This window comes from Gavialis gangeticus, unplaced genomic scaffold, assembly GCF_001723915.1.
Source record: "Gavialis gangeticus isolate Ggan-Ray unplaced genomic scaffold, GavGan_comp1, whole genome shotgun sequence".
In the NCBI taxonomy this organism is placed as follows: Eukaryota; Metazoa; Chordata; order Crocodylia; family Gavialidae; genus Gavialis; species Gavialis gangeticus.
The window spans coordinates 125,048,461-125,060,644 of record NW_017729025.1 but is presented as its reverse complement, the minus strand read 5'-3'; the positions used below and the strand labels follow the sequence as shown (position 1 = coordinate 125,060,644).

At 43.3% G+C, this 12,184-nt stretch overlaps 1 protein-coding gene across 4 annotated transcripts in view; it reads right to left on the bottom strand.

The window, feature by feature from the left end:
- The window catches only part of DNAJC24 (DnaJ heat shock protein family (Hsp40) member C24), a 95,934-nt gene that overhangs the window by 22,369 nt on the left and 61,381 nt on the right, over positions 1 to 12,184 (bottom strand). For all 4 annotated transcript variants that reach the window (XR_002097753.1, XM_019519516.1, XM_019519518.1 and 1 more), the window contains exon 3: positions 9,410 to 9,548. Coding sequence is in view for 3 of the 4 variants with exons in the window: in XM_019519516.1 (XP_019375061.1) it covers positions 9,410 to 9,548 (139 nt within the window). In the remaining variant the exon portion in view is untranslated. The remainder of the gene's footprint in view (positions 1 to 9,409; positions 9,549 to 12,184) is intronic.

Sequence of the window (12,184 nt, the reverse complement as noted above, 5' to 3'; positions counted from 1 at the left end):
TTTTTTTTTTTTTTTACATAATTTAAAATTATTGTTAGGAATTGTTACAAACCACATAAAAATGCCAGTTTCAGCTGAAGCTAAAAAGGAAAGGTCTGACTTGAGAACTATTCTTAAATCAAAACTAATCAACTGAAATTTGTATTAAAAAATGTATTAGAGTTTTTTAATACACAAAATCGCATTTCATAGTTTTATTTGCTTGTATGGCATCTAGTCTCTTTCCTGCTTTAATGCTTAGCAAACTTGTTTTTCATTTGTTAAGTATGTATTCAGTTAGTCCTTCTGTTTGCCGCCTGAATCCTCATTCATAAAGCTCTAGTGGCAGGAATTTAGGTCCCTCTAGAAATCCCAACAGATATTTTCAGTAAATTTAATTTGTTAAAAGTTACCCTTTTAAAGATTTTTATAAGCTATTTGAAACTGAAAAAATGTATTTGAATTGTGATAAAAGGACTAACTGTAACTAACTATAAAACTGCTTGATTAAATGTGGGATTCGATCCTGCCAAGTATTTTGAATTACACTTGCACATTTTCAGCATATGAATGATTCCACCAACTTCAAACATCCCAAGTTAAACTTTGCTGGACTGTAGCCACAGTAGTTACTGCCTGGCAAGAATGAGCCATTAGTACTGTTTAAGAGGTGCTGTAATGCAACCAATGTGGCACAAGTCGTTCTCCATTGTATGGAATAGGTATAATACCAGATAATGGTACAACACACTTCCCTCTGTACTTTCCCCTAAGACACGGGCAGGCAATTATTTTAGGCAGAGGGCCACTTACAGAGCTTTGGTGAGCTGTTGAGGGCCACAAGGGCAGCCCTGCCCCCTGACAGTTGCCCCACCCCCAGCCACCATATTGGGACCAGGAGTCCTGTCCCCAACCCCTGACCTTTGATGCTGGAAGTCCCTCCTCTTGCTCCCTCCCCCAATACTCCTTTTGGGAGGGAGGATGCTACAATCTTGAAACTGGAAAAAAAACCCAAATCATATACAAAAAAATAAAACATCTACTATAACATTTTAATTTCATTTAAAAATATTGTACTGATTTATGTGTTTATGAAGTATCTAGAGGTAACTGCATAACAGCTCAAAATACAGTCCTACTGTATATTAGAGTATGAGCCAGGCAGGAGCTGCAGGGCCACTAGGGGGCATCACTACTGACTCTGGCCACGAGACCTGTCACAACAGGGAAGGCACAGGCGCCAAGGCTGCTACAAAGATCATCTCCTCGCAGGTTCCCCCAACATCTGGGCTGGTCTTTTCCTAAGGTGTTTCCTCTTAGCCTCTCCCTGCATCAAACTTTGGGGCCAGCCTCTGGCTCTGTTGGGTTCTGCAGTGTCCTCCAAGGGCTGCAGGTTGGGTGAAGTCTTTCTGCACTCCTCCAGTAGGAGGCTGCTTACCTGAATGCAGCCACTGGGACCCACCAGTGGCTTCATTCAGGCAAGCGGCCTCCTGCTGAGCAGACAGATATCCCCAAGCCCTTCCTGCCCGGCTGGCAGAATTATGGATGCTTCCCAGAATGGATGCATTTGTTCTGGGCCAGGTGGGAGGATTGGCAGCCACTGCTTGACTTCCTGTGGAGTCGACCATGTCCAGGACCCTGCACTGGTCCCAGCCCGGGCAACATGAGAGACTTGTCCTGCTCCCTCAGCTCCTGCCTCCTGCCCCTCCAGTTTCCCCTGAGGCTGCACCACAGCTGCCATGGGCTCCAGCTCCGCAGCCATTTTCACCCCCTGGAGAGGCCTTCCCCCAATGGGGGGCCTGGGCTCTCGCTCTCTCTCCACTAGGGCTGGCACCTCCTGACGATGCCTGGACTCTGGGGTTCTCCGGGAAAGGAGACAGCATGGATTTTACCCTGCAATGGGCCCAGAGCCCACAACCCCAGCCCAAACTCTGCCTGGACCTGACGCCCCCAGCTCAAAACAGCCGCCTGCTCATCCTTGCCACCCCTCTGGCCAGGAAGAGGCTGCAGGAACTGGGTTGGCTCCAGAACTGCCCACCCCCTCCACCACCCTATACTGCTCCCTGCAGCCCCTGCCACTTCTTGTGCCACTCTCCACGGCCCCTGCCACTTCCTATGCTGCTCCCTGTGGCTCCCATCACTTCCCGCTCCACTCCCCATGCCTATCCCCTTGCCGATCCTCACACCACTTCCTGCAACCCCTGTCATTCCCCACGACTTCCCTACCGCTTCCCGTGCCTATCCCTGCACCACTCCCTGTGGCCCCTGCCACTTCCTGAACCACTCTCCACAGCCTCCGCTGCACCTTGCAGCCCCCACCACTCCCTGTGCCCCACACCACTCCTTGCAGCCCCCACTGCTTCCCCTGCCACTCCCTGCAGCCCACACTGCTCCCCACGCTGCTTCCCATGGCCACTGCTGCTTCCTGCGCTGCTCCCCATGGCCCCCATCACTTCCCAGACTGCTCCCAGCAGCCCCTGCCAGTCCCTGTGCTTCTCAGTGCCCCTGCACCTCTCCCTCTGGCCCCTGGTGCTTCCTGTGCCACTCCCCATGGCTGCTGCCTGCTACCACCACTTCCTTCCACTCTCCCCATCTGCTGCTTCCCCTTTTGGCTTCAACCTGGCCCAGCAAGCACCATGGGTCTCCCAGCTCCTGGGCAGTTCACAGTGGTTTCTCCCCACCCCTCCTCTGAACTTATCTTACTTTCTACTCAGACAGAGGGAGGCAGGGAACAGCTCCAGGATTTCTTAGTCATAAGCTGCAGAGGCTTCCAGTTGGGTGCTGGGGGTGGGAGGGGGGTGGAGCCAGGCTGGCCTTGCTGCTCAGCCACTGGGTCCTGCTGCCCCTATCTGATAAAAATTAAAATAGCCACTGGGTCCTGCTGTCCCTAGCTCCTGTCATCTTTGACATGCAGCTAGAGACAGAAAAAATTAATTTTCTAAAATGTTGAGGGGTCCCGTAGGCCGGATAGAATGGCTTGGCAGGTCGGATCCCGCCCACGGGACGTATTTTGCCTGCCCCTGCCCTAAGAGATATTCTGGAGGAACCACTTCTATGGTGAATGAATTTGGCCAGTATTAGGGGAAAGAATTAGGCCACTCAAAACTCTGAGCTAGTTTGAGGCCCTCAAGAAAAGAAACAATTGTAAATGAGTTTTGTGCACTTTGGACAAGAATCAAACTAACTGATTTCACACAGCTCAAGAGTCATGAAAGGTTAACCTGCTACTCCTACCAACATGGCCTAGGTTCTAAGTTTCACCAGCAGTCACTGATGTTCATCTTCAGCTATGAAAGACAGAGCAAAAGCACTGTCCGTCCCTCATTTTTTTCCCTCATTTTTTTTCTGACCATTTTAACACTGCATTAGGGAATCTGTAGGTAAGATATTTACAAAGCTTGATATAGCACATCTAGATAAGGTATACAAATGATGCTTGCAGGGTTCCCTATGGGTCTGGAAATTTGGTGGCAGGGGAATGGTACCAGTGTTAATTGTGTTCCCCTGCTGCCAAATTTTTGGACCTCTGGGGAGCCTCATAAGCTGGATGACTCAACAGCCAGACCCAGGCATGCGGAGTCAGGCTACCACTTTGGATCACATCCATGTACTGACCCCAAGTGCCAATCCTGTGCAGGATCCAGGAACATCAGACCAACCCTGCACCACTCATCCAGCCTGTGGGGTGGGAAGATTGGGCACCACTAAAACATACCGTAAAAACGTGACTCTGAATAATGGTTAATAGTGTTAGATACTGCTCTATGCCAATAAATTTAGTGGGCTGATGGTTATCCAGTTGGTAAAGTATTGTTGGAACCATTCTGCTAGTGAAAATAAAAATGTTAGATGCGCCTTCTTAATTATTTCAAATTGAGCTCTATCACCATTTTATTATTTTAATTTTTATCAGTTACAAAAGTGTTGTAAGATTTAATTATATGTTGCAGTTGTGCTTTGAAATCCTCAAACAAAGACATAACTGAGCCAAAAAACCACCATTAATGGCAGTATGAGTGATCATAGCAAGGATGTGCTAATTGTGATTATTCTGCTCATTTAACTATTTAATTGTTCAGATCATTTTAAAGCTTGTTTTTGCTCTTGTACCTGCACAGTTTCTCAGCATTAAGTTAACTATTCTTTTGAGGTCAAAGTAAATTATGAAGAACACAAATCTCAGCAGTTTTTAGTAAGAGGACAAAGATGCAACGAGGGAGACTATTTGAAACACCACTTACAACTATTTTGGGACTTTGTTAAGAAATTGCATTCTCAGAAAAACTGTGAGAAGCAAACAATTTACATATAAACAAAAGAATGAAAATAAGCAAATAAACAGTATGTCTGTAAGTTGAGAAATCTTCATTACCTCTTTGTCATAACTGTTAGCTTTATGCATCTATCTATAAGTACCTGAAAGAGGTAATGGGAAGTAGAGTGAGTTTGGAAATGCTACAACGTGAGTTTGGAAAAGCTACTTCCAAAAGGCACAGTCTAAGAGTGCCATGTGTGTTGTGATATGGATCAGTACTGTTCAACTTTCCAGTCCCATAGCTGAGTGAGTGGTTCAAAGTTAGTTTGCAGACAAGTCCATGGGCCTGATCCAATGCAGGGCCGGCACGCAGGGTTGGGCCACAGGTGAAATCTGGCACACCAACCCAGCCATGAACACCAGATTCAGCTCTGGAGTGACCTTGCCACATACCAGTGCAATCTAGTATGCAGGGCCACATCATCTAACCCACTTGGGGTCCCAGGGGTCTCAAAATTTAGCAGCAATGGAGCTGCAATTAATGTTTCCACCAGCCAAATTTTCAGACCCATGGGGAGATCCCTGGGCCAGATCACATGACTTGTGACCTAGATCTGGCCTGCCAGCTGAAGGTTAAGTACCACCAATATAGACACACATCCATGAAGCTCAAAGCCATTGCCTATAAACCAGCAAATGGCAATGCGAGAAACACAGGCCCAAATTTGAGTTGGGCTGGGAAAGTTTTAATTACAACAAAACATTATATGGTGAAAATGTAAAAGTAGATACTGTTGTGGGGTCAAAAGCCAACAGAGTAATTAGAAGATGTCCAATTCTTTGTAAATGAAAAGTTCAGAACATTTTAATAAATGCTGATAAAACTGAAGTAAATGCAAAAGGAGAATAAAAACATGGAGAGATGGGTAGATGATTAGATATTCTCAAAAAGATTACTTTTACTATTTGTGGTTCTCATGTCTGCTACCTCAGCCCAAGGGTTTTCCTGTCATGAACCTCTTAGATTCTGGAAGAACATCTGATCTGGTTCAGTGTAGCAAACCTGGCAGAAGCACAGATCATTTGATGAAGAACTTTCCAGCCTGACCTAAGGCCTAAAAGACTGCCCTGTGTGAGAGGACCTCAAACACTTGGATTCAGGTAAGAGACTTAAAAGCCACAAATGGGAAATGATCCCTACAAAAGCAAAGAACAAGTAGAAGGCATAGGTTCTCTTGCTTTCTCATGCATCAATAATATCTGAATCCATATGCTTCTCCCTTTTTGTGGCAAGCTATCTGAAAGAAGAAGAGGTAAAAGACTTGGGTTTATCAGCAAAGCAATCCACACCAGCGTGATGATCTGGCCCTTAATTCTTAACAACACTTCCATCCCTGAGGTACCTTACCTATGTTGGTCTGAGCCCTGGTTAGAGTCTTTGACTGAAGAAAACTGTTTTCTTAAATTTTCCCAAGGTAAAATTAACCCAAAATAATTTATCTTTGATTTCATGGCTTGGATTACAAGCTGCATTAGTTTTGTTCTTTAATCAGTCAAATGCATTGATCTATTAATTCTTAATGATGACTTCAGTGTAGGGCTGCACTGATAAAGATTTTCTTGACTGATGCTTATAGTCGATTATTAACCAGCCACATTGGCTGATGACAATGTGAAAACTGATATTTAGTAATAATGCAAAGCATTTTAAAGTACTGACATAAATAGCCCTTTTTTTTTTTGGCACATTCCAGCAACCTCCTGCATTGCATCATTCAGTGTCCTAGTGCTTAAGCACTCAGTGTCCTAGTGGTGGGGGTGCTTGAGCTAAAGGCTCATCAAACAAGCAGCTTGGCAGCAAGAGGCACAACTCGCCACCCCACAGCTGCCAGGCGGACAAGGGGAAACCCACCATTTGTTGAGGGAAACCAAGCATCTGGGAGCTCTGGCCCCATGGGGGAAAGGGAACCCAGGTGTTCAGAACCCTGGCCAGAATGCATAATTATCGGTAAACATTATTGGCTACAATGGCCAAAAAAAGCCAATAATGTCACTTTATCAGTGCAACCAATATATCAGTGCACCTCTACTTTAATGTTGTATTATTCCATCTTTACTATTAGTATATTAGCTTGTATTAAGTAGACATATGTTTGCTTATCCTTTTTTAATAAGTCCATAAAATACACAAAATGAATTTATTCCGCTTTATTCTGCTAAGCTGCAATGGGGTCATGAACTCTGAGGGCACAGACAACCTCATATAAGAATCTAAAAAATGGTTACCTCTGTTTCTGAATTAACACCTCAGTCCCTCAGTAAAAATTTGGCAATTATTATTGTCAGATTGACTTCAACTAACTATATATTTAATTTTATTTTCAGTTTATGTAGTATGTAATTTTTCCAGAAATTACAATCAGACATGGCCATATTTCAAACCAAACTGAGAAAAAAAAGTTCCTTTTTACTAGGTAAACTATGATTTTTTTCCTGCCTTCAGGCTATGGATAAGGGACTGGAAATAAAATATTTAAGTCTATGAAAAAAATTCTTAATTCATTCCCAGCCCAGCATAACAAGGAGCTAGACAAATTTTCTTAACACACATTAAAAAGACAGTTCTTGTAAGATTTCCAGACCAAAGAGGTTTGGATTAAGTACATGAGCCAAACCTCTAAATCCTTTGAGGTTTGTCCATTGCTCATTAGTACCTATGTCCTGAGGGCATAGAAGATTTCTTGTGATACCTCCAGAGAAAACAAGCATTAAAATGTGAAAACATACTTACTTGTTAAACCACAATGGCTCAAAAAGATAAAAAGCCCACACATTACAACCAGGCACATGGACTGCCTCTCAGGTAATCTACTCGCCAGCAAACTTGTGAGCTGAAGACATTAAGAATTAAAACACTACAGAGTAAGACTGCAAACACAGGTGCACACAGTCTTGCACAGGAAAAGATCGTGGTGCAAACGAATCTTTTTCCTACTCTGTCTCCCATGCGCACACACATGCATATACATTTGTATCACCAAAATCCCATCCCCTGTCCTTCATAACACTTTCCCTGCCCCCTGCTTTCTGACCTCTTATCAGTTTTCACCTACGGCACCCGTTCTGTTCCCCTTTGTTTCTGTATGCTTTAGCAGCAGCCTTAATGAAACTGACTAGAATCATGACTGCTGAAGCACCCTGCATAGGCATTTCAGAGACCTGGCTTCTAATCAATTTCACTATCATTCTGCTGTTAGTGAACACATTGTGACATGGCAAACATAGAGTTAAAGTATAGGTTAATGTGATTCACCAGTTTAGATGATTCACTTTAGTCTTGTGTAAAGAGGGCCTTATGCCTTAAAATACCACTTTCACAAGATACAACCAAGTGCCAAAGACTTATCCAGATCCATGTGAATTATAGATATACAATTTGCTTTTCTTTCTTAAGTGTCCTTGTAGTCTCCAGAAATAGCAATTTAGAACAACTCCTCCATACGCAAGCGTCTCAGAACACATGTATATACCTTCAAAGCACCTTTGCAAGAATTAAAATAAAACCTCACTTAAAATCAAATGGTATCTCTTGCCATCAGTGGAGGACAAAAATAGGTTATATTCATTTTTTATATAATTGTATCAACTTTACTGGATTTATTTGCTCCACTGTTTTTAAATTCTGTGTTCAAATTCTGTGTTCAGCAATTAGGCTTTAAACTTAAACTAGCACACACTTTAAGGTTAACAGCTGAAATAGTCATTTACATCATCATACCTAAGGACCCAGTAGTTACTGGAATGGTTGATACAGAATCTGTGCTGTAAAACCTCAAAGCACTCAAGTTGAAGGAAGATATGAAATACTTGTATTTGGGATTTAAATCAGATGTTTTTAATGCCAGTGCTGGGTCATTTCAAGGTACGCACAGCTAAATAAAAAAAAGTGCAATATATGTACACAAAACCAACTGGAAACCATCCGTTCAATTATTCTAATTTTTAAAATTGTACCTGTCAGCCCTGTACCTGCACAGTCTGAAAAAACCCACATATTTAAGTATATTGTAATTCATGCTGAAAATAAACATGTATATCATTCTTCTAATCTTACAATGATGTATATCTGCTACTATGACTAAGCCTTTGTTTCTCAAATAAAGTTCTGGTAAACTTAGCAGCAGGGGAGTTGAAATCAACGCAAAAGAAAAAGGTTTGATGGTGTGCCAGTGTACAATGGAAGGAAATTCAATAACAAGCTGCAGAGACAGTGGGCTTTTATCAGACACATTTAAAAGTGGTGGTGGCTACACGTCAATGCTGGACCAGAGTGTACTGCAGAGAGCGACTGAGTGTTTTCCCCACAGGCAATACACTATTATTGACTCCCCCCATTAACATGTAGGGTGGATATACATTTATTGAAGGTTCTAATGGAAGGCTGAGGGACTCCTATCCTGAGGCCAGAGCAGAAAGACAGCCTATCACTTCATGTAATGGTAGCCCGTGTGTGACAGACCTGACCTACATTTCCCCCTTTCTTTCTCACAACAGCCTGTCGCTGTTTTAAGAAGCTATTTTCTGAGATGTATAAAAAGAAATGCATGCTGGAGCTGCCTAGTTAATGTGTTTTACTGGAATATTATTTATAAACCTGCTTCATAAAGAGTCGCTTAAACTAGAGATGAATTATGAAAGCTGCCCTAAAACAAAACACATGCTTCTTAGACAAAAAAAAAAGATACATAATGATTTTGAAATGCTCATAAAACCATACAGTATACTGGACCTTAGAAGTAAATTACTCAAAAACTTACGCCTAAAATGCTGCAACAAAATGTAGCATAGGGCATTACTTGAAATCATTAAGACCATTTACCAAAGCTGCTTTAATATTGTCTTCAATGACTGCAAATGCAGTCTAAATTCCATATTCATTAAAATTATTAGAAGCAATGCTACTTAATGTTTTGTTGAAAGTAATTTAGTATTCTTTACTGGATAATTGTCTGTGCTAATCAATATAAACAATGTATCCAGAAAATGAAAGTAGGACGAGGGAAGAGAACATTTTACTGCAGAAACAAATAGCATTTTAAAATACCATCTAACTACTACTCCAGCCCTTGTTTTACAGAGCTGCTGCCACTACAGCACTCCTTGGCAGGAACCTACCACGCCGCTGCAGGTCATACTCTTTTTTTGTCTCTTCATTCCCTAGAATTTTCCACGCTTGATCAATTTCGATGAACCTCTGCACACGCTCCTCCACTTCTCCTGCTGGCACATCTGCGCTCTGTTTATCTGGATGATACTGCCAATCAAAAAGAAAAAGAAAAGTTGGTGGCGGTGGGGAGAGGGGTGAGGGGAAAAATCGATAGTAAATGTGATATTCAGTTACAGGGAGGGGGACAAGAAGGTTTGAAAGAAGGTGCCAAGGAAAATGAGATGACTGTTGCACACAGGAGATTACTGCCAGGTTAATTAGACCACTGGAATAGTAGCAATCCACCAGTGGCATAAATGTCACAATGTGCAGTGACAACATTTTCTGGATAATTTGCTGATGGAATCATTGGTCCTATGGACAATTTACTTAGAGAGACTGACTAATGCAAACAGAAATAGGTGCACAGAAAGGAATACAACATGGGAAAAATGGGAGATATTTTAGGTAAAAGCAGCTTTTTCTTTAATACTACATCTAGCTACATTTCCAGCTGGGGACCACTGTTTAGTCAAAGCCTAATCACAAATAAATTGAATGCTTTATTATACACATCTCATCTTTACCCTTTAAAAGGTAAACAGAATATGTAAAATCAAATATATATTGCAATATATATGTATATCTATTTTGGAAACTATGCCTCAACATCTTTAATTTTTTTTCAGTTCAGTGAATCAATAGCCCTTCCAAATATTTAAAGTCATGGATCACTGGCTTCAAAATTTTGTGTCATTCTAGTTAGGAAGTGATTATCTGAAGACAAGATTGTAGGATAAACCATGTATAAAGACAGAAAAATGAAAATACTTACTTTAAATGAAAGAAAATCCCTAAAAAAAATTCAGTGGACTCTCTTTTTATTCCTTGCTATAGTTTAACTTACTTGTAAGGAATATATTTTCAATTTTTGATACTTCGATGCTTCATATAGCACATATACACCTGAAAAGCGGCAACTAGAGGGAGCACCTGGGGAAAGAATGAGTTACAGCCATGCAAGAATTGTTATCTGTTAATTCAGTGAGTTATATTTCAAAATACTCTTCATCTACTTATTTTTCCTACATCCTGGATTTAATTTCTGCCCTCTATGCCAGCACACAGAAGAGCCTACTGTGGTTATTGTGACTTGGAAGGCCTTTGGCACAAGGGAATACTACAGAGTAGAATTTTGAAAAAATGCTTCTCTTTACAAAGAGGTATTTGTTTTAATTTATTGTTCATTTTGGAAAGAACAATGTGGGTGTAGTGTGAGCTTAAAACAATTACCTCCCCCTTCTTCACAGACAGTTTTATACTACAAATTCAAAAGGACTACTGCTACTGGAGTCTGTTTGTTCACTGATTCATGTAACTATCATTTGAATTTATGAGATTTATCTGAATAATCTCCCAAACCATAGCAGGAGAACAGACCCTAAGGGCAAAAAGTCTAAAACCTCAAACTTTTTACACCCGTTTTCTACACTCACATGGTTGTGCATGCAAAAATGGTTGCTCACACAAGTTGTGAACTCAAGTATTTAGTACATGTGCATATGTTGGCTGCATGGGTCTATGCCCTTGAAGTCAGTGTTGCATTCAAAAGTAGGGACCAGCTTGACAGTTGCTGAAAATAAAGCCCAGGCATAGGTGTGGTAGAACCCAAATTCTGACTTAGGCATCATGCAAGTTGGAAATTTTTGGCAACAACATTTAGGCCTTGAACAGGTGTTCACTTCTAGCAATGGACAATTTGAGAAATGTCTACCAATACCAATGGCCAGAGATGATCTGAGCAGGATGTGGCGCCCCACCCCTGGATGCAAGGAAATCGGCGGCTGATTCAGCGGGAGGGCAGGGGGGGTGCTGAGTGGCCAGATGTGAAGCTGGTGGCAGTGCAGAGTTGCCAACGCCACTCCACCTGGCTCCGTGGGGCCCTCCAAAGCATGGGGCCTGGGGCAGTTGCCCCAATTTGCCCCCCACAGGGACGGCCCTGTTGATGGCCTATTATTAATGAGCCATATCAGCCGATACCAATCTAACTGCTGATATGCAAGCCTGGCAGCTTGGAGAGCAGTACCCACCTGGTAAGTCTGTTGGGGGAAAGGGGCATGGGGGATGATTATCGAGGCTCCCATGGTGAGGGATGGAGCAGAGCAGAAGCTAAGGTTGGGACAGAGGCAGGCGCCATCCAGCCAGGACAGGGCAGGACATGGGACAGAGCCTTAAGTGTTTTGTCTGGGGAGTGCGAGGAATGCGGGGGGTGGCTCCCACCACTGTGCGCACCCCTGGGGGAGGTAAGGGGGGGCATGTGCCCCCCGGATCTGTGTGCAGGGTGAGGGCAGGCTGCTTCTGCGGGCTGGTGCCAGGGCCAGGCTCTTCTCAGTGAGGGAGTTGGGCCGGGGATGCACTTGGGTTGGGTGCAGTGGCGTTTGTAGGGGGGCTATGAAGTGGGCTACAATCACCCCAAAATTCACTGTACCCCCGCAACACTCTTTCCCCATGCTGCCACCACCACCCACCCCAAACACAGCCCTGGCCCAACCCCTCCCTCTCCCCCCACTGCTGGGAAGAGCCTGGCACTGCCTAGAGCCCCAGCCCTTCACCCTGTGCACAGATCTGGGGGGCACATGCCCCCATGCCTCCCCTAGGGATGTGCGCAGCAGAACGAGCCACCCCTGCGCCTCCCAGATGAACTACTTAGTTTCATAGTTGGTAGGGTCGGAAGGGACCTGAGC